Source organism: Heteronotia binoei, chromosome 6 (assembly GCF_032191835.1).
Source record: "Heteronotia binoei isolate CCM8104 ecotype False Entrance Well chromosome 6, APGP_CSIRO_Hbin_v1, whole genome shotgun sequence".
Taxonomy (NCBI): Eukaryota; Metazoa; Chordata; class Lepidosauria; order Squamata; family Gekkonidae; genus Heteronotia; species Heteronotia binoei.
Genome location: NC_083228.1, coordinates 65,246,410 through 65,270,216, shown reverse-complemented (window position 1 = coordinate 65,270,216; position 23,807 = coordinate 65,246,410). Strand labels below are relative to the sequence as shown.

Sequence of the window (23,807 nt, the reverse complement as noted above, 5' to 3'; positions counted from 1 at the left end):
TTGTGGAATCTCGCACAGTTCCGCAGGGCCTGCAAGACTATCCTCTTCCGGCTGGCGTTTAACTGATACAGCGCCTGTATTTAAGGGAAGTGGAAGAAGGTCGTCGCCACTGAAATAGCACCAAACTAATATTCTGTTCTTAACTGTTTTAACTATTGAATATTTTGTTTATTGCTGAATGTGTAATTCTAATACTTATTAATTTTAATTGTTTGTTGGGATTTTCTGCTGTGAGCTGCCCTGAGCCTGCTTCGGCGGGGAGGGCGGGATATAAATTAAATAAATAAATAAATATTTAAAATACCACCTCTATAAAATTATATCATAAAATTGGGGTTCTATATAAAGCACACACACTTGTAAGGTTTCCATGACTTCTGTGCTTTTCCTATTCACAAATGATATTGTCTTCCACTTTTTATCACTTTCAAGAATTTAGGGATTAAATATTTTAAAATAATTTGGATCTGAAAAAAAACCAATCTGGATAAGACATTATCACTGTTGTTATTCTAATTTTTGTATAGAAAAAAAATAGCCTTGCTATTGCAGTTTGGACTAGCAGAAGTTTCCAAACCATCTTCAGAGCTAGCCCCAAATACTGCACAATACAGTTATCAAATCTGGAAATGATGATACCATGGATCTCTGTGTTTGGATTTTGCTTCAAAATTGTCCAGTAGGGCTGCACTGGAAAAACAAGTCTTAAGTTAGTTAAGGTACTATATAGCACAGATAAAAATCGGATGATAGAACTGTAGATTTTTCTGCAAATGTTTCTGGAACTGTATCTATTTTTATGCTGGTCTTTGACTAATAAATCATTCATTCATACATGCAACTATAAATTCAAATGTAATTGTACATCCAAGCCACAAGCTGTTTCTTCAAGAGCAGTGGAACTCCCTCCAAAGTAGACTGTATCCCAGTTCTGTCATTCCCACCAACACCAACCAACTGTACCACAGTCTTACTTGGATTAAACTTCAGGTTTTTGGTCCTCATTCTTTAATTACTGATGGCATCTAGTATAATAATCCTTCATGCCCGTGTGGATTATTCATATGATTGACGTAAAGATCACATATGAGACTTTAGCTGCAGCAATACCTTCCTCTTTTGGTACACTTCATAACAATTTAGTCAAGTACTTCACTTCTTACCGAATGAAATTGCCTTGGATCCAGGTGTCTAGAAGAAGGTAGGTGTACAGATATTTTAAAATAAAAAAAAATTCATCTCCTTATTACACAGTGTGTGAATAAAACACTCATTTTTTTTTTATTCTGTGCCTTCTTCCTATGTTGTTTGGTACCTCACCTATGGTTGCTGGTCAAGAAACATCAGCCTGTTCTGAATAGGCCACTTCCAGAAAGTCCATAGTGCTTAGAGATCCAGTGTTCTACTTTTGCAGGTTATTCTGATCTTTTTCAGTTATTCCTTAGCGAGGAAAGGAGAGATAGAAATGCAGCCAGCTATGGAGCAGTCTGGGTCTGCAAAAAGATTGGAAGAGGTAATTACCTGCCTTTTGTAAAGTTTGTGAATCTCATTCCTGCCCCATGTGAAGAAATTTTCAGTAATTCATACCACATTCCCAAATAATTGGGGAGATTTTCCATTGTGTTTCAGTGCTTTATAATAATAAGCCCTTAACTAGAAAGTGGATGTTGTAAAAGTTACAAAATAAAAACACTGATTTCATTACTATTTGGAAGACAGTAAAATGTTTAATGCTGTTTTGTCCATTAGAGCTTCTGTGTTCCTTTGATTCTCTAAAGTAATTGACTAGCCTTTGCATCTTGGATTGAAAGCCATGGATATTTGGCAGTACCTTCATGGGATAGCTTGCATACTCCTTTTGGTCTTCCTGTCTTGTTAATAAACATAGGACATCACTTTCTAATATGATCAGGGATGTCCTAGCTGCATATATAATACTAGTGCAAAGGAGAAAAAAGATTCCAGAGTGAATGAAATTGGAAATTGCAAATGGAAGGTTTGTTTACCTGAATTCCAGAGAATGGAGTTTCTTAAGGAACTATTGTTCTAAAATGAATGGTGAATGGCAGGTGAGATTTTGCCATTGGATAGCTGTATCAGTGAGTTAGTGGATTTGCAAACCTTCAATGGAATTAAAGCCCACCACCTCCTGTGAATGTTGCCATAAGGATGTGAGCAAGGGAGCCAGAATAGATGGATAGTGAGTTTAGACAAGAGAGGGAAAGATAAGTTAGTGAGAAATGTGTGGGTTTCATGTCAACAGCTTGAGGTATGTTTAAAAAAATTCAATAAGAAAGAAAATTCAGTGAGGAAGAATAACAAGATACTAAGACTTAAGTTTCAAGTGTGTTGCAAGTTATTTTTCATTGTCTTGTTCTTATTCCCCCCTACAATTTTATGTTTCCATTTACTTTTGAAGCAACAGAATTTTTTTTAGAAAGGTTTGATTATTCACTACTGCTCTTCTTCTATAAAGCTACAATGATATATTGTAATTTTCATATATATATATATATATATATTAGGATCTACTGTGTTTAATACAAAACAAGCAACATACATTCTCAACTTTTTTCCTATTCTAAGCAATTTGTTTTTGCTGCTAACTATTGGAAAACATATTGTATTGTCTGTCTGTCTGTCTATCTCTAGATTATCTCTTTCTAATTAAATATTTTAACTTGTTTCTTAATTGAAGTTTTTAGTATGAACACCTAATTTATTTTGCATTGTATGCTGTTAAGAGCAGCTACGATTTTCTGTATAATCAGCAGTGATCTGTTCAGCAGACCATATGGCATTATTTGGAAACCCACAGTGTTCTTTTTTTATTTTGTATCTGTTCCATCACTTATCTGATAATGTTCTTAGATTTATTGTGCCTACTAAATAAAATGTGTGATGGTATTCAGCTATTATGGCAACATTCTAGTGTTCATTGAAATAGCATGTAATTGTTGCCTTTTTAAGCTCTCTGTCCTTCTGCTGCTAGCTTGGGTTGGATCCCATAGGGAATTTCTGCCAGGGGAATACCATTTTCTTGAGTCCCCCTACCACTGTAGCTCAAAATATCCCCTGAAATGCTGTTCATAAGGGACCCTCAGAAATAGCTTGGTGGGAGGGAGAAAGATCAGAAGCAGAAGGGAAATGGAGGGTGGTGGAGGAGACAGGGCGGGGAGGCTGCATGGCTGCGGGGGGTGGCGGGGAGGCTGCACGGTGCCACGGAAGGTGGGACAAATTTGGTGCCCCCACCCTGCCAGTCCTGGGGCCATGGTGGCTGGGCTGGCCCTGGTGCTGGTCCTCAGCACCACAAAGGTTGGGGACCACTGCTATAGAGAACTGATGAGTGTTTAGACATTATGTAATATGCACTTTTTACTGGTGTTGTAATTTTTCTCCCTATGGTATATCCCTTTGATTCTGAAAAGTAGTCTATAGAACTTGCAGAATTACATGAATGGTTTCCATTAGAATGTCACATCCATGACCACAGATGTTTTTGAATGTTTATCACAATAATATAAAGACATATTCATATTGTAGTACAGTATATGAGATTTATTCTATATAAGCAATTCTATTAGTTGATCTTTTGTTCAGTGTTTTTTGCACTGATCACCTGGAGGTTGACAACCCTACCCTCAGGTGACGCTAAACTGGCTAGTGGTACACAGCTGTCAGCAAGTAGACTACAAATATTGTTCTATATGCATGTGGTTTTAAATGTATTGTGGAAGTCTTTAGTTATATTAGTATATCATGTAAAGTGAATTCTTCATTTAGTAAACAAGATTTGACAATTTGTTAATATTTTCTTGTAAGTTACCGAATATTTGACACTAATCAGCATTAAAAGTGAGCACACGAAATGAAGACTCAACTTAGGCTGCTAAAGTTCCATGCCAATATTGTGGCTGGGAAGAAACTATATAAAAATAATACATAATAGCTGTAAATTCTTTTCTATGTTTGGGGATATTGCATTGACATAAGAACTTTAGCATTTGATTCTAAGAATCAGTTGCTGTCTGTCAAGCATGTGGAGTCAATGACGAGTCGAAGTTGCTACAAAGACTACGTTTATTGATAGACCGATACTTTGGTATAGACAGTTCTTGAGAAGAATGAAACTGATACATTGATACAATTCTTTTGAGGCTTACTTCAGAGGGATTCCAAAGGATGGGGTTGCGGGGTAGCATTCATACATAAACTATCATAAATGTCTAGGTTCCCATACCGCTATCAGGATTTCGTCCTTGCTTTCTCCAGATGGCCTATACTCCCTTCATGGAATGCATGAGAAGGTGCTGATTACTAGGTTTCAGTTTTCACTACTTCTAATTGCTAACAATGAAGCAGGACGGGGGCGGGGGGAAGGGAAAGAATAATAAGGCAACACGGTTGTGCCCTCCATGACACTTTCCAGACCAGGCCTAAGTAGGGCCCTAAAACAATCAATTAACAATGGAATTTTACTCATGCTTGACACTGTCTTCTTGACCATTATATAGAAAATAACATTGTACAACCCAGTGATATCATTATGTGACTCTGGGGACTCCAATGTGCCACCCATGGGCACCATGGTTCCTGCAGATACCTTTTCTGGTGCCCACCAATGTTTTTTTAAGTGGGTGGGGCCAGCTGGGACCATTGGAGATCTAGCAGATTATGCAAGATGTGTGTTTCATAGCTAGCTCAATTTATATACTTATTTTCGGTGTATTCTTCTAAACAATATGTTCATTATAAAAGCATCCTGCTAAACAGAGCTGGCTGAAATGCTGAAGAGCTGGAACCAGATATTTTGTGGTTGGCTCCATCTCCTGTGGCAGCCATTTTGTGGTTGCATGCCCACCCTCTGTCAGAATTCCAAAGATGCCACAGGCTCAAAAAGGCTGGGGACCTCCTGATGCAACAGAGTTGTACTGAGAATTTTTAGAGCCTCTAATTTCATTGAAACACCTTGTAGTTGGGAAACTAGTAGCTAGAAATTATGTTGTTTTACAATACCTTACCCATAAGAATAACTATTCTGAAAAGTCAATATATCATAGTAATGCAAAACTACCTAGCAGATACATAACACATTCTAACAAAATATTTTCACTGTGCCATAACTTAAGTTATTAAATTATTAACTTAAATTATTTCATCTGTTAAATGGGCATGCCTTCTGTCCAGCAGTATATAAATGATGCTGAGGATATTTGCACTTTGTGATTCTGAATATCTGATTGTATTAAATTAAAATATTAACTCTGGGAGGGAAGATTCCTCAGTTTTATCCTCGCAGCAGACTTTTAGGATAGGAGTGCCTGAAACAGCGACATTGGCCCAAGGTCACCTAGTGAACTTCATAACTGAGTGGAATTTGATTTCAGAATCCCCTATCAGTTACTCTAGCCATTCTACCCAAGTGGCTAAATTGGCATTTGTTCAGGGCACATATCCTTCATTCTTGAATGATTTTGTGAGCTCAACAATGTAACTTATCTTTGTTGAGAGAATGAGTATATCTACAAACACCTCATAAAGTCTGAGTAAGCCCATATCCCCCCCTCCCCGGTCAACAAAAGGCAGTCCTTAGGGCCAGAGAGCTATGCCCATGTAATTAAGTCCTTGTCATTATATTGTAGTTGCAAACAAATGTATTAATATACATGTATCAGAGATACCTCAGTTTTAAGCATGCACATGCTAACACTGGATCACTGCAAAAAAAGAAATATTAAAATGCCTGATGAATTTCTTCAAGAATTTATCCTCCCCAGCCCCTTGGATTGTTAGGTGGGGCTGGAGTTCTCCTGGAATTGCAACTTACCCCTAGATAACTGAGAGCAGTTCCCCTGAAGGTAGATTCTTTGGTATACCATAAAGTAGGTACTGCCTCCCCAAATCTCTACAAATTTCCAGTGCCAGAGGTGGCAACCCTGCCATCCAAACTGTAGCGCACAGCACACCTCAGAATGCCTCAGAACAGGGGTTATAGCAGACTCAGGAAGGCGGGCTCTAAAGCACTATTCCATGATTGGAGGTTGTATATTGTTCTTTGAATCTAAGATTGTGTACACAATGTTTAATAGGAATATACAATAATGCCATATTCAAAATATGCTGAATATTTCCAAATCATAATTATGTGATTCTTAATAGTTGGAATAATTCTGAATACTCTGAATCGCATGGACTCCTATGAAAGCAGGCTGGGCTGCCTGGAAATAAAGGTGCAACTTATTCCTCAGACAGCCTGGCACCAGAAAATGGAAGGGGGGGAAACACAGATTTGAGTGTCTTCTGCTTGTTCCATAGTTTTTTCAAGGAATAGAGGACTGGTGTGAGCGCCATTGGTTGATGACTAACTGTACTATAAAATAGTCATAGACAATATGTGCTTCCAAACTGGCCCTTTCAAACTGGAATATGGACATTGTTGCTGTTCTATTCCCCTGACTTTTTCTTTTTTACTAATGTTCTGGTTGCTGAAATATATCTCCCTGTTTCCTTCTCAAAGCACCTAATCCAGCAGTTGATTCTTATTCTAGCCCTTATAGGGTAGCCAACCTCCAGGTGAGACTTGGAGTTCTCCCAGATTACAGTTCCCATGGAAAAAACACTAGTTTTGGAGGGTGGATTCTATGGCATTGCATACCTGCTGAGTTTCCTCCTCCTCTCAAGCTTTTGCCCCCTCAGGCTCCACTTCTGAATGTTTTGTGTAGTGGTTAAGAGCAATGGACTCTAATCAGGATAATCGGCTTTGAATTACCACTCCTCCACATACAGCCAGCTGGGTAACCTCGGGTCAGTCACAGTTTTCTCAGAGCTCTCTAAGCCCCACGTACCTCACAGGGTATCTGTTGTGGGGAGAGGAAGGGGATTGTAAGCAACTCCTGAGCCTGAGTGAAGGGTGGGGTATAAATCCAACTCCTAAATCTCCAGGAATTTCCCAACTCAGTTGGCAGCCGTACACCTTAAGGTGTCTGTTATTCAGCCCCTTTTGAGATAAATTAGGAATTAAGAATAAGGCTTATTAGATTTTAGCTAATAGATTTTGGCTGAGATCTCTCACTGAGAGAAAGATTTTCATTGTGGGGTTTTCCCCTATGTTCTGCTGTAGCAGCAGTAAATATTTTAGAAGTGATTGTGCTTGTGTTCCAACAATGTGTAACCCGGATGTGATAGAGAAGGTTGATACATGGGGGATACCACCTGCTTGCACTTCTGGAACACCACCTGCAACCACTGCAGCACCCTGCACTGAGGGAGAAGCAAGAGGAGGAAGGGGGAAATCAGTCCTTTTTATGAGTTCGCTACTCAAAATCTACCATCCTGCCTACTTCTTTAGCACCAGTGAAGAAGCAGAATTCAGTGGTAAAGGAGACCTCCTTTAGCTATCCTCTATCCTGTCTGCCTTCCAGTACTGTCTAGAACCCTTGCCCACCAGCCACCACCAGCTTTCCTCTGTTCCACTGTGCCATGTCCTGGTGATATGTTCGGCATTCTTAATATTAAGATTGCAGTCATTGCTTAACGCTCAGGTATCATTGCCTGGCAAGTATGGCTCCTGGTGTGCACTTGCCACATCTGGGCAGCCCCTTGAGGTTGGCAAAAGCTCTGGGAAATGGGACTGAGAGAAACTTAAATGCCTTGTTTTTTATTGGGGGGATGGTTGTTTCCTATTGACTTGAATGTAATTCCAAATATTTGGAAATTCCACTTTTTAAAATGTGTTTCTGAATTTTTGCACTGGTTCACATGTCTGATTTAACACTGCCAATTTATTTGTTTTACAGAAGGCTATTCATGTCAGTGACAGCTCTGAGATTATTTTATCTGCCAGCAATCTAATGGGAGGGGGGGTTAGCACATTTCATCTTTCAGCATAGCGTCCAGGACCATTCCAAGGGTGTAATATTATTTAGGCTTCCAGTTATTCATATTATGTGCCTGAAATTAATACGATCTTTTCAATTCTTGGAGTCCTCTGCAAACATGAAATTTATGACTGAAAGTATCAGCTGTAAGTGTTAAACAACCATTCATTTTGTGGTATTCCAGCTGACATGGTCTCTTTCCTTTATTTATTGATATCTTCAGTTATCAGCAATGAGAGGAAAATACACTATTTGTCAAAGTCAACAGCATACTATCCTCAGTTACAATTGATGCTGCAGTTGTTTTGATGGCTGGACAGTATGCTTCACTGTTAGAAGATGCCGGTTGACCAACTATCTTAACAAAAGGAACTGTAAAGCAATTTTGGCTTTTTAAAAAACTAATTATAAGTTTTATATTTACCTATGTATGTATTTTGTACTACTTCATTCATACTAATTACAATAGTAGACATATTCTCTGCGACCCCTCTTTAAAAATTAAAACATAATGAAATAAAATTTTTCAAATCAAGCACAATTGGAGTCCAAGTCTCAGTTGCCCCATCTGCAAGTCTTTGGGCAGGCCGTCCAAAAGAATTGGGGCTTCTGTGGAGAAGATCTTTCCATGATCTTACTTCAGTTTTGCAGACTTAACTCATCAAGAGAGCTCTGAAAAATACCTACTGGTCCAATCTCAGCAAGCCTGTGGACTCGTATGGGTTTTAACTTCAAAGCATTTATTTTATTCTGCTTTAGTTGAGCAGCGTTTAAACATTTGGAAGACTGATTTGTTTTATTCCAAGTTACAATTATTGCTTTTGAGTGTGCTATATTCATGATTAAATATTTTGGGTTTTTTGAAAGTTTGGGGCAAGTAAAAAAGCAATTAAAATAGAAAATGGAGTGAAACATAATTATATTCACTGAAATGTTCCTACCCTTTTCCAAGAATGTGTCATAGTGGCATAGTGGTTTGAGTTCTGGACTAGTACTTGAGGCAAGGGGATTTGAATCCTTGCTCTGTCATGGCAGCTTGCCAAGTGACCCTGTGCCCATCAGACCCTTTCAGTCTAACTTTCTTCAGAAGGTAGTTGCTGTTATGATAGAGTAGGGTGTGGGGAGAACAATGTGATAAACCTCTTTGTGTAGGTTAAAAAATAAAAGCTTGCGTCTCAGTTTAGTAAAAGAAGGTAACAAATGTTTTCAAATAGTAGCATGTTTGTATACATGAGAGTCTGATACCATCCATAATAATAATAATAAATAATTTTCATGCACATATCATCATGTGTTAGAAGGTTACTGACAGCCATATGCCCCTGTTACATGTTTAAAGCATCATGCACAGTACTTTAAAACAGTATACTTTGTCTATTTCTGAAGCTTCAGTTTTGTGGTTTCAAGTTCCGATGCAATTATTCTTTTCTCATAGCATTTTAGATTATTCTTAAAGTGCTGGTGGTTATTAATAATATTAACCTGCAGTGTTTTTTAAATGCATTTGTTACATTTCAGTTTGTGCCCCTCTTAATGAGGAGTTGGAGTTAGCTGCTATTTGGGGAAAATTATCTGAATATGTTCTGTCTCTGACTAAGGGACATTTCAGCTTGCCATTTACAGTCATGGTCTTCTTGTTATTTACTATTTTTGTTTTTATTTGTTCATGCAGAGCAGATTGGTCAGGAGATGCTGGAAAATCTCAGTCATGACAGAGAGAAGATTCAGCGTGCTCGAGAACGAGTAAGTTTTCTACTTTAAACATACCACCAAACCAGTTCATTATTTATATTATAATAGATGGAAAGCGTCAGAACTATCAATACTTTCTTTTTTTGCGAAGCTGCAGAGAGGTCTTTATATTTGTTATACACAATTTTAAATCAAGATAAACATGTCTGAACCTATATACAATTTCATGTCTCAGCAAACTAATACTTATTTTATTTGTTTTATTTTATTTAGTAGGCTTATATTCTGCCTTTTCCCATAAACGGGCTCAAGGCAGATCTTACTTACTTACTATGGACCTTTCATGCCCCACTAAGCAGACCAAGAATAGGTTTTCCCCCATAACCCAAGTTTATGTCCATGTCATCTTCTTCCAGATTTCAACATTTATACCCTTGCTCTTAGATAGGGATGTTTCCCAGTCCCTATAAACTGCCATTAATTGAACTGGAGACACCAGAGATTAAATTTTAGACCTTTGGAATGTTTCCTATGCCCACTGTGAATAATTTTTCAATTTTGCCTATGGAATAATAATATAAAAAAGCATTGTCAAAATATGAAATTCAGAGTAAGAGTGTTGGACTAGGATATGAGACACCCAGGTTTGAATCTCGGCTTGACCATGAAAGTTGGCTAGGTGATCTTGTGCCAGTCACTCTGTCTCAGCCTACTTCATAGGACAGTTTTTATAAGGATAAAATGGAGGAGGGGGGAAAGAATGTTGTTGTAAGCTGATTTTGGTCCCCACTGAAAAGAAGAACAGGGTATAAACATTGTGATAAAGAAAAATTGTACCTATATAATAGGGAATGCTTATTAAATTTGCTGATGATACTAAATTGGGAGGGGTTGCAAATACAGTAGAAGACAGAAACAGGGTACAGGATGACCTTGACAGGTTGGAAAACTGGGCTAAAACCAATAAAATGAATTTTAACAGGGATAAATGTAAAGTTCTGCCTTTTGGTAGGAAAAATCCATGCATAGTCATAGGATGGGGGAGACTTGTCTTAGCAGCAGTATGTGCGAAAAGGATCCAGGGGTCTTAGTGGATCATACGCTGAATATGAGTCAACAGTATGATGCGGTGGCTAAAAAGGCAAATGCAATTTTGGGCTGTATCAACAGAAGTATAGTGTCCAGATCACGTGAAGTGATGGTATCGCTTTACCCTGCTTTGGTAAGACCTCACCTGGAGTATTGTGTTCAGTTTTGGGCACCAAAATATAGGATATAGACAAGCTAGAACAGGTCCAGAGGAGGGCAACGAAGATGGTGAGGGGTCTGGAGACCAAGTCCTATGAGGAAAGGTTGAAGGAGCTGGGGATGTTTAGCCTGGAGAGGAGGAGGCTGAGAGGTGATGTGATCACCATCTTCAAGTGGTTGAAGGGCTGTCATATAGAGGATGGTGTGGAACTGCTTTCTGTGGCCCCAGAAGGTAGGACCAGAACCAGTGGGTTGAAATTAACGCAAAAGAGTTTCCGACTCAACATTAGGAAGAACTTCCTGACTGTTAGAGCGATTCTTCAGTGGAACAGGCTTCCTTGGGAGGTGGTGGGTTCTCCTTCCTTGGAGGTTTTTAAACAGATTAGATGGCCATCTGACAGTGATCAAGATCCTGTGAATTTGGGGTAGGTATTTGTGGGTTTCCTGCATTGTGCAAGGGGTTGGACTAGATGACCCTGGAGGTCCCTTCCAACTCTATGATTCTAATAAGGAAGATTTTCTTTGGTTTGTTACAAAAGCCAAGTTTTCTTCACATAATAGGTTGATGTGCAGTATTTTTATAAATAAGCCTTATTTCCACAGCTGAGAGAAACAGATGCAAACCTGGGTAAGAGTTCAAGGATCCTAACAGGAATGTTACGAAGGTAAGGGCCAGGTAGGGACTCCTCTCTCTTTTCTTCTTTTTTCATATATACTATAATGTAGATTCAGATGGGTGTCAGCTCCTGAGCAGTCTTCAATAAGCAGGCCTCTCTCTGATGTTCAGAAAAGGTTCGTTTTTATTGATAGACTTATCACAGCAGTATGACTCTCTGTGTCAGATCTGGATGTTATCATTTGGGACAGATCTATATGAGCCCGCCGGAATTCAAAACAAAAAGCCTGAGCAAGGCAAAGGGAACAGTTTCTCACCCAGCCCCTCATTGCAGGTTAGCAGGTGTCAAGACATGCATGTCCTTTAAGTCCAGACACAAGCATCTCCGCCAGTGTAGAATGATTACTTTGTATCTTACAGACAAAAGCAAAGCACAGAAGAGCCTAACTACCCCAAACATTCCCAATACAGTTACAGCAGGTACAGAAACCAACAATATTCATTGCAAGGCCCCTTGACAGTGGGTAGCTGTGTTGGTCTGAAGCAACAGAATAAAGTTTGAGCCCAGTGGCACCTTTAAGACCAACACATTTTAATCTTATACCCGGAATTAAACTGGATTTTATTCTATTATAATGTACTGAACAATCATAACTTTGTTCAGGATTTTCTAGCATTTGAAGATTAGCACTCAAAGTGATTGTATAGGTTAGGTTTGTGCTACAATCTTTTTTTCAGAACATTAGGTTTAGGTGTGTAGAGTATTAAACCTGTTGTTTTAACTATTTGTTTAACTATCTCTGCCACCCTGACAGGCAAAATTTAAAATAATTAATGGAACATTTAGGTTGTGTTGTTTCCAAAAGACAAGCAGAGCTTCTGCCTGTGTCAGGATACTGATAGGACAGCTCTGTTGTTTCCCTTCTCCTGTTAGCACTTATGTACTGTATACTTGATGATTACAGAGAATGAATATGTCTCCTATTTCCCTATCCACCTCTGTACCCTCAGCTTAGTCAAGGAATATGAGTTCAGAGCTTATATTCCTTGATTTAGGAATAAGAGATAAGTAAGATGGAGATATGGAAGGTGTCCTATTTCCATAATTCCATAATAATGTGCCAATGCATGTGCAATAGATTTGTGGGAAAGAAATGGGCCTTTATTATGTCATATGGGGATTCCTGAATGCTTTGACTGACATGCAGGAAAGAATGATCCTCATGGTATTTTGTGCATATTTCTCCCATTGATAATAAAATGATTAGGGGAACTTAAAGGTAATCTTTCCAGTTCCTTCTGCATTTGGTGGAGTTTTCTGTCTGCAAACTATGCCTACCAGGTCCTTACTTTTCTAAAAAAAAACCCAAACCCTTGCATGAAGAGAAAATTTGCAGCTTCTTTTGTGTCATTACTGAAGTGCCTTGCTGATTAAAAAGTTTTATTGAGAGATAAGCTAGCATTGATATCACGTTTGGCACTAATAATGCCTTTAGAAGTTATTTATCACATCATTTTTTGCCACCATGAAAGGCATGACTAAAGAATGTGTGTATAAATGTAGGCAGAAAGCTTCAGGACATAAGGCAAAAATGGATTTATCTAAAGATTACTGCTGGGAAACTCATGGAAGCATTGGTGATGGAAAAAGAGGACATCTGTGAAAGAAAGCAGCAGGTCACTGAACTGAGCCAGGAGTTGAGCAGAGGCTGTTGGGTCAGACAGAATATGTGGTGCGGACAAGGCAGAAATAAGGTAAAATGATAGAATTAAAGCTGAGACCATAAAATTAAAGAGAATTGGAAACAGGTTTTAGAACTAACCAAGAATGACACTTTACGTTCTGTACTAGTCTGTTCAGGAGTTAATCTTGTACCCCCTCATATTATTTATTTATTTATTTATTTATTTATTCGGGATTTGTATCCCGCCCTTCCCACGAGTGGCTCAGGGCGGCTTCCAACAATAACAATTTAACAATTTAAATATAAACAATTAAATACTTCACATTTAAACATTAAAACCAATACATTTCAATTCATAAAAACAATGCAGCTTAAAACCAATAACATATCATTTTATATAAATATAAAATATATTAAAATATATGTTTTAAAATATATTAAAACATGTATAGAAAGAAATATTCTTTAACTCAAATGTAGCTGCGCTTATTAATTTTTGTCAGCCTTTAAGGTTATCACCGAACAATTTAATGTTATTCTTTAGTGCATTATGACTTGGTAAAGACCAGCATACAACCACACTGTGGAGGCCATTTTAAGTGTCTCCACATTGTGGACTATTTTCTGCTCACCATGTGGATCAGACAGATTTTTCAGTGGTTCTATAAGCATACAAAAAAGTCTGGGGAGAAGTCCATGTCATGGAGAAAAATTGATCCATATATTGAGCAGCTGCACTTGAGTAGCTTATCATATGGAAATAGCTGCACATTAAGTTATTTAAGCAGTATGTACCAATCTGTAATCTTCCCATGAAAATATCTTGAGGTGTTTTTTAAAACTTATTTGTTTATTCAGTTGAAAAAGGTTAGGATACGTGAACCTCTTGCCTATATTTTACAAACTTCTCACAGTTCAGACTCCGAAGCATAGCAGACAAAATTTTCTGATTAAGAATAATATGTAAATGACACAAGCTAAATTCAAAATCCATGGAGAAAGAAAGTGACAATTGAAAGAGATGGTTCAGCGCCTGTAGACAATCAAAATAATAATAAAAAAACTCTCCAGCCAAACCCATATTCTCCCCAGGAAGGGCCTGAGATGTGAGCTGTAACGAATATTCTGCATATGTCTCCATTTTGTCAAATCTTATTAAAGGATTTTCTTGCTTTATGTCAATTGAGCTGTCCAAAAATCATTCATCATTTTTAGTGTAAAAAAGTCATGCAGTTATTTAAATAATATCATATTAATGTTAAAGTTCAGCTGTCATTTAATAGTATGGCTTAATCAGACATAGCATTTAAGAAAAATAGTTTTTTTCAAGCTTTACTTCGCTTTCAGGTTGGCAGATTCAAATAAGGATTTATGGGTTTCTAAACCAATGTATTTTTGCCCATGTTTATGCTTGATGTACCTCAGCTTTTCTTTCAGGCATCTGCAGTCCGTTATTTTCAGTAAAATAAAATACCTTCTCATATTGTGTTTGAATACATTTGCAAGTAATTTAGTCAGGGTGAAACAAAAACATGCCGTAACCTTTGACATTGTTATGTGCTTGGGAGTTGCAGTTAGGACTCCTAGTTTATAAGTGTTCTGTAAGCCAAATGAAAAATTTGACCTTTGTGAAATATTCATGGGGCCCTGTTCTCAGACAAATGTATTATGTAGTCAAATGTTTAAAAGGACATGCCTTTTTTGTATTTCAGAAGGTCATTTAATTTTCTTTTTCTGTACAAAACAACAGCAACACAGAACCAGATTTGTCCATTAAAATAGGAAAGCAAGTTACACTTTCAGTCCAGCAGATGAGTGTATTGGTGAAATTCATATAGATATGCACATTTCTATCCATGTATAAACATGATTTGTATGGTGGAGAAGATACCAGATAACATTCCAGGGCAATTATTCCCTGTAATTTAAATTTGTTTTATATACATAAGAACAAGACTGGGTTGCTATTTTCCAGAGTCAGCATTTTTAATGGTTATTGAAGATCATTCAAAATGCCTCCATAAGAAATTGAAAAAGAACAGTCAGCAAAGATCTAGGTTATGTACAATTGCTAGAAAACAATAATTACCTAACAGTGGTGGCTAGGTTCTTCCTGTCATTCCTTTTTAGATATTATGCCAATATGCATTTAAATGCTGAATTGTGTGGTAAATAGCTTTATTTTACCCAAGTACTATGTGAAAAGCAATGTTGCTGAGGTAGAAAAAAATCACTCTGTGGTCAAACTGACAATTCATTTGAAAGTACACGTTTACCATATTGGTTGAAAGTATGATGCTCTGCCTTAGGTCCTAAATATTTATCAAGTAAAACAAAATTATTTTTATATTTGTCTGGCTTCTGTCTTCATACTTGGAAATAGGAAACAAAGAGTGAGTATAAATGGGCATTTTTCGCAGTGTAGGGTGGTAAGCAGTGGGGTACCACAGGGCTCAGTACTGGGTCCAATGCTTTTTAACTTGTTTGTTAGTGTTTTGGAGTTGGGAGTAAGCAGTGAAGTGGCTAACTTTGCGAATTACACTAAATTCTTCAGGGTGGTGAGAACCAGAGAGTATTGTGAGGCACTCCAAAGGGATCTGTTAAGGCTGGGCGAGTGGGCAAATGAGGTTCATTGTGGCCAAGTGCAAAGTAATACATGTTGGGGCCAAAAATTCTAACTATAAATACAAGTTGATGGGGTGTGAACTGGTAGAGACTGACCAAGAGATCTTGGGGTCGTGGTAGGCTGAAAATGTTGAGACAATGTGTAACTGCAGTAAAAAGACCAACACTATGCTGGGAATTATTAGGAAGGGAATTGAAAACAAATCAGCCAGTATCATAATGCCCCTGTATAAATCGATGGTGCGGCCTCATTTGGAGTACTGTGTAAAATTCTGGTCACCGCACTTCAAAAATGATATTATAGCATTGGAAAAGGTGCAGAAAAGGGCAACTAGAATGATTAAAGGGTTGGAACACTTTCTCTAAGAAGAAAGGTTAAAATGTTTGGGGCTCTTTAACTTGAAGAAACGTCTACTAAGGAGTGACATGATAGAGGTTTATAAGATTATGCATGGGATAGAGAAAGTAGAGAAAGAAATACTTTTATTCCTTTCTCACAATACAAGAACTCGTGGATACTCAATGAAATCGCTGAGCAGTCAGGTTAGAACAGATAAAAGAAAATACTTCTTTACCCAAAGGCTGATTAACGCATGGAATTCACTGCCACCGGAGATAATGGTGGCTACAAGTATAGACAGCTTTAAGAGGGGGATTGGATAAACATAGCCACAGAGTATTTATGAAACTCTACATCTGAAGCAGTGATGCTCTGTATTCTTGGTGCTTGGGGAGGGGCAACAGTGGAAGAGCTTCTAGTGTCCTGGCACCACTGATGGGCCTCCTGATGGCACCTGGTTTTTTTGGACCACTGTGTGACACAGAGTATTGGACTGGGTGGGCCATTGGGATAATCCAACATGGCTTCTCTTATGTTCTTCTCTCAACAACCACTTATTCCTTCCGTTCCAATTATCCACTGCGGAAATGTTGAGACAGAAGTTTTTTAAAAAAATTGTATAGATGTAGATGTCATGAGGTGGATAGCGGAACAATCTCTACTAGATGTAGCACCTAGCATCTGTGTGGTAGTTGGAACAATGCAAATGGTAATAGACCAGGTGTATCTTTCCTTCTAACAGTGAATTTAGCCAAGTGCCTTATCAATAAAACTATAGAATAGGCTTATCCTCAGTCAAGGCAGGCATTTTAGCTTACTTGGGAGACCTTCCAGGCATACAGAAAGATAACACTGCAATATTTTAAAAAGAAGAAAACAAATATTTTTATAAATAGCCTGATGAGGAACAGACGTATTCATTGCTTTCCAAGAGGCATAGAGTATTGAGGAGTCACAAGTATGAAGGGGAGTTTTTCCCAGCTACCACATGTGGAACACACATCGCATACACAAACAAGCTTGTCCAGGGATCAGCAGCAACAAATGAGGAATGAGCAAAGAAGAAACCAAGCTAAATCATTTCTCCTCTCTCTTGTGCAAATCAAAAATTGCCTGTGCCGTGCTTTCTCATCCCAGGAGAAGAATACAGAGTGGGCAGTTTTGTCTAATTTCCCTCCTCACTTCAGTCCTCCATGCCAGTCATACCTTTTGGGCAGTCATAGGAGGCTGCTTGGGGGAAGAAAGATGAGACAGGAAACATCAGTTTCTATGAGCACTGCTGTGCTTATGTTCATAGGATCCATGCCTGTATAATTGCTTTTTAGGACCTATTACTTAAGATCAGAATTTGATACTGAGAGTTCTTCAGGAGAAAATAATTTTGTATAAGACTCAACAATATTTACAAATAAATATCTCCCAAAGGTTATGCTATTCTGCCAAATGACATGGCAAGAAAGCATTGCTTTTAATCTTCACTTGTTAAAAAAAAGACAAGAAAATGTAATATCCTAACATCTGTATTTATTTTATTATTTTGATTATTTATAATCTGCCTTTATTGCTGAGACTCAAGGTAGATTACATAGTGTAAAGCAAATTCAATCAGCAGGATGGGGCAGTACAACAGAGTATGGACTACAGAAATCAGAAAACAAGGATAAATCTCAAAAAAGAGCTGAAACAAAGCATGAGCTTTTAAACATGTTGCATTAAGAGGTGTAGAAACTTCCTAGTCTGAAATACACTTATAATGTTAGGAATAGGTCATAATTCCTATCTCTTTATTAATGCAGTTTTTGCACTGGTCCGAATAGCCCAGGCAGGCCTGATCTCGTCAGATCTCAGAAGCTAAGCAGGGCCAACCCTGGCAAGTACTTGGATGGGAGACCTCCTTGGAATTCCAGAACTGGGAGACAGAGGCAGGCTGTATCAAACCACTTCTCTGAATATCCTCCATGCCATAGTAGAGATCGCCAGAAGTCACCATGAATTCCAGGCATACAAGCACACACACACAATTTTTTTTTTAAAAAACCACCTTTACTAATGCAGCTTTCTGACAATTTCATTACAGTTCAGCTCTGTTTACCCCTAGATATGAGGGACCAAGGCCATGAAGGACTTTGCTTAGGATAATTCTGTTTTGTATAGTTTTCAGAAAGCCAGGAGAGTGGGAGCCTTCCTGACTTTATCATTCCATAGTGTGGGGGACATAACAGAGAATGCATGAGTAGAGATGGTTATTGATGTTCCTCATTTGTTAGATGGTAACTGCAGAAGGCCCTGCTAGGATTAGTGAAGTTGGCATGGCAGAGCATAGGGAAACAGGTGGTCTGCAGATATGAAGGACCAAGGCCATGAAGGACTTTGCTTGGGATAATCAGTGCCTTGAACTGAGTCCAGTAATTGATGGGTATCTGATTGAGTGACAGCAGAATGGGGATGGTCTGTATGTTCTGCCTAGTTCCCAGTAATTTTTTGCAGCTGCATTTACTTGCTTCTCCAGCAGTAATGCTGGATCCAGTATAATCCCAAGGCTCCTAACTGAGCCAGCAAATGTTAGCTGAACCCCATAGTAGCACATGATCCTTTGGGATATCCACCTTTCCAATCAGCATTACTTCCATCTTGTCTGGATTTAGTTTCAATTTATTTGCTTTCTACAATTTGACCACAGCAGCTCAGTCAAGCAGTGGCTCAGGACTGCTATTTTATCACCAGGGGATTTAGACAGATGTAAAAATGAGTGTCATTCACATATAGATTACAGCCAATTCCAAAACTATGAATGATTTCCCCTAAAGGCTTTACATAGAGGTTGAATGACATGAGAGGTAAGATTGCACCATGGGAAATTCCACAAGATAACTCCTAAACTGAAGACAGCTGGTCTCCAGCAGCAACCCTTTGAGTCCAATTCATGAAGAACAATTTAAACCAGTTCACAGCACATCCCGTGATATGTACTTCTGCCTCCAAATGATATGGTATGGTCTACTGTGCCTACTGTGTCAAAGGCTACACACAGATCCAGGAAGGGCAGCAGAGAAGCATGACCTTTGTCTACATTCAAGCATAGGTCATCAACTAAAGCCATTTCTTTTATTTTTAGTTGGAGATGCCAGGGATTAAACCTGGGACCTTCTACTTACCAAGCAAATGCTCTACCACTGAGCCACTGTTCCTCCCTATAATTGGATTATGAGATGTGATACAGAGCAGAACTAAAGCCATTTCTGATTCATAGTCCAGCCTGGAACCAAACTGGAAAGGATATAGAGCCTTTGAGTTATCCAGGAAGAGTTGGTGTGCTACTGCTGCCTCAATCACTTTGCCTAGAAAGATATTAGAGACTGGGCGATAATTAACAACATTATTTTTATCTAGGGATGGTTTTTTGAGTAGTGGACAGATGACCTGTTTGTGTGCTTGAAGGAAAGTGCCCTGGGTTAGTGACTGATCTATGGTAGTTATCAAGGGTTCATTTATGTTATTTTTGCATTAAAAAGTGATCCTATGTGCATGTGGTGGCCTTCACCAATTCCATGATCATATCAATATCAATCACAGTAACTAGGTCAAAATGGTCCATAATCAACCTAGATGATATACTAGGCATTCCTCTAACAGTTTTGGCTTACCAGTGGCTTCCAGGTTACCGTGTATTCATGTTATTTTATCAGCAAAGAATCCTGCAAAGATTCTACAGTGAATTGTCAGTTCCTAAGACAGTGAAGGTTCTATTTAATATATGATGGAATACCTTAAACAGTCGGTAGGATTGTGAGGTAGCTGATGCAGTGATTGAAGAATACTAATGTTTCTTTGCTGCTATCACTGCCACCTCATAAGTTTTCTAGTGCACCAGTGCACTCTGTCAGTTTCAGTGTAGATCCATTCATCGTCTTTCCAGATGTCTTTCAAGCCCTCTATAGGTCACCCAGCTCTACAGTAAACTACAAGGCTCAGTTTCTCCCTAAGGGTAGGTGTGGTCAATGAGGAGCAATCTTGTCAATGGCATCTAAGGGCTTCAAGTTTCCATTGGAGCATCAATAGGGCAAGTGTTTGGAATCCCCAAAACTCCCAGTGCATTTTGGAATCTAGGAGGATCCATGAACCTCTGTGGGTGGATCATTTTAATGCATGTCCTTTTGTGGAACATTGTGTCATAGTCACCCTTGCCTTCAGTAAATAGTGCTTAAACCATGGTTCAGGCCAAATCTCTAATGCTGAGATAAGACCTTTCTTCAGAGGCTCAGAGCAAAGCTAAGCTAAGATATGGTCTTTTTCAAGCACAGACTGGCCATGATTTGAAAGAGGCTCAGGGCAGTCAAAGAGCTTATAAAATTGTGGGCTATCCCTGGCAAGGAGCAGTCAGCCTGAATGTTGAAGTCACCCAGAACAATCAGTCTGGGGGTTTCATTGTGACATCTGAGATCACCTCTGCCATATCAGAGAGGCTGAATCAGACACATAATGTAATTTTCTTCCAACAGTGTCTCCATTAAGCCATATCAGTTTCCTGTCTTTGTTGTATATCAGTAAGGGATGCAGTTTTGCACCTCACCTATCTAGTGGTCCATAGCATTAAAAATACATGGAAGAAACAAATCCCCTTGCATCCTCAACTCTTGGAATCCTACAGAGATTATATAGGCTATGAACATCCTTGCCGGATACTAGCCATCTTTGAACCACTCCTATATTTATGGGCTCTCATCTGCAATTAAATATTAAATTCATCAGACATCTGTTATCATCAAACTTGCATGAAATTATATTGATTGGTCATGAAACAGGATAGAAGGAGTTCGATCAGCATCTAAATAACAAATAAAGAATAAAAGTACATGTTAGTACCCTGGTTTTTGTAATAATTTTTGAAACTTTAAAATTAAATAAAAATTATTTTTTTAGTTTCATGAGATGGTGTCCTCTTAGGTAATTTTCTTTTGAAGATCCTGTAGATTCAAAATAGTTAGATGAAAAACAACTGGCATATTCTACCAAGGAACAGTTCCCCATGGTAGAGCATCCTGCTTGCTTAACAGCTCTGCATTTTGATAATTTTCATCTTAAAAATTGTTACACATGAGGTGTTAGGAAACTGGTGAATGCATCTGCCTGTGTTAAAAAGACCCCTTTTCAAATTTAATTTTAAACAGGATGGGAGCAAGAGCTTTGGTTGATGAAAATGGAGCAATATACATTCAACACTCTAGTGATAAATTGGGTGATTTGCCAACACCTTCATGACAACCATTAATATATGCAGGGATAAAGCATGCTTTATCCAGCGGTCTGGTTGGCCAAGTTTCTACTCTTATATCATTTTCAGCAATTGGTCATGAGCTTCAGTCCTGTACAAGCATCCAATAACCATGTTTTCACATAGACTTAGGGTTCTCTCCATGTTTGTGTTTGTTTTCTTGATAGTTAATAAATAGCCTATTGAGAAGGGGATAAGAAATTAATGCAGAGAATATATTAATAATTTTAGTAGAATTAATAATATTTATACTTCTGGTCTCTTGTCTCTCACAGAACAAGGATTAAAATGTACAGAAGGACAAGTTAGAGACATTAACTATGTTCAGCACAAAAGTAGACTTAAAGATCAGGAGTTTTTCAGCTTAAAAACTTGCTGAATATATGCACTGTAATTAGGAAAGGGGAAGATATTATGTTTCCTCTTTTCAATAGATGGTCTTTTTAAAAAATAATGATGGACAAAACATCTGGAAAACTTAATGTAATGTCAGTACAATTCCTAAGGGTAAATATACTTCATTATTAGGCATTCAAACCAGAAAACAAGTAAACCTTTGAGGCAGTTCAGATATAAGAATATCGTTATCCTGGGGATAAGGGAATATATCAATTGCATTTAACAGGAAGAGTAGCTTTTTGAATATATCTGTTATACTGGGTTCTATGTTCCGTCTCTAACTGCACAATAATCTCTTGTATATTAAAGAAATATTGTTTTACAAGTTAGAGAGCAATTTTAACAGCAACAAAATAATTCCTCTTCCCTCCCCCCCCCCCATTTTTAGAACAGCAAAATTTTAAATATAAGCATTTGAGGACAATGCTACATTCCACACTCCATATTTGAGATCTGGTACATACTTGACAGGGAACTGAAACCAGTCATGGCCCTTTGATGAAGATACCTGCATATTTGTTCCCAAGGAGTGTTTGTCTCATTCATCCATTAAATTTTAAGATTTCTGTTTAAAAACATTGTAGCACAGTACCTCTCAAACTGTAAGGTATGAAGTGCTTTTAGTGTCCAAGTTGTACATGCATACTCTGCAGTACTGGTCTTTTACTCTGAACATCCAAGATTAGAAGAATGCTAAGCATTGTTTGGATATTTCTGGACAACCTTCATAATTCTTCAAAGTACCCTTTCTTCTTCTTCCATCAGTGCTGTTGTCATCTGAAACTCAGAGCACAATTCTGGGAACTTCCTTCCTTATACCTGCTGGAAATAGGAAGTATTCATGCCAAGTTTGTAGGAAGTTTGCAAAGCTCGATTTTTATTTAGGTAGCATCTTCTATTTATGTTGATGGGTTTGTTCTTTTGTGGGAAGATGATTATCTACATTCTTCTTTTCCTCTACTCATTCTTTAATCTTTTAAAATATGTTATACTTCTTAGTTTCCTTATTTCTCCGATATCATCTGGAATTGTTTGTCCCTTTAATCAACTTTGACCATCTGTACAAATGTTAACACTGGTCCTGCCCCTGTATGAAGCAATAGTTTGCATTCTTTTTCTTTTTTCCACAAATCACTATGTTTTAACCTGTTATCAGAGGCTGGAGACCTCTGCCCATGTATTCTGTTTAACAATATAGTCTGTAAACAATATATACATTTTACTTGCTTAACTATTTTAAAAAAACATATTTTTTATTGAACCTTTGCTCTGTAAATTGGCATATTCACATATCAACTTGTTTCTTGTTATTAATGCCTAGTGTTTATAAAATGGTACAAAGCAATCTTAGTAACTGCTAATGTCTTGTGCAGGTGGTTGAGCTAGTTCCCTCACAGATCAAAAGTCAAACTAATGTGAATCTTCTTCTGAAATGGCAGTTAGTAAGACAAGGCTGGTCTTATCTCCATGAAAAGAAAGAGTTATAAATATCTACCCTGAATTTCTGAGAACAAAAGACCGTTTTATAATAATGCAGCATCAGTGTTTCAGGCATTTCTGAATACATCCTTGGAATATGTGCACTGTTCTATTTTATTGGATAGGGCTACAAAAGCATTTCAAACTTGTTGCATATGAGATGGGATCTCTGTTACTGAAAGATCAGTGACATGAAATCCTGTAGGACTAGCACTTGCTTCATTCATTAAAATTTTTGCTACTGCTTGAAAATTTCATTGCAGAGTGGTCTTTGCACCCATCATCTTACACTTTGGTTCAGATGATGTTCTAATAGAGAAGAATCTCATGATAAACTACAATGGCAAACCCATGTTTTTCTGAACTTGATATTCATGCCAAGAAAAGAGTGTGAAAAGCATACAATTAATATTACCCATCAGTCAATGATTGTTGTTTTCATCAAAAGCGCATGATTTACTGGCCAGTTTTCAGGGTACTCTCCCACTCCAAAAGATTGTTCAGTGATTTTAAAAGTGAGGTTGACACACACTGGAAATGGTGGGGGGTGGCAGAGGCAAGTGAGCTGCAGCAA

General features: G+C 38.0%; 1 protein-coding gene across 4 annotated transcripts in view; it reads left to right on the top strand.

Moving 5' to 3' along the window:
• Window positions 1-23,807, top strand: part of VTI1A (vesicle transport through interaction with t-SNAREs 1A) — a 421,333-nt gene that overhangs the window by 246,473 nt on the left and 151,053 nt on the right. For 2 of the 4 annotated variants that reach the window (XM_060241685.1, XM_060241684.1), the window contains 2 exons: window positions 9,550-9,620; window positions 11,421-11,482. In XM_060241685.1, the coding sequence (XP_060097668.1) occupies window positions 9,550-9,620; window positions 11,421-11,482 (133 nt within the window). Of the gene's footprint in view, window positions 1-9,549; window positions 9,621-11,420; window positions 11,494-23,807 lie in introns of all 4 variants that reach the window. The other 2 variants (XM_060241687.1, XM_060241686.1) reach the window with 1 other exon arrangement.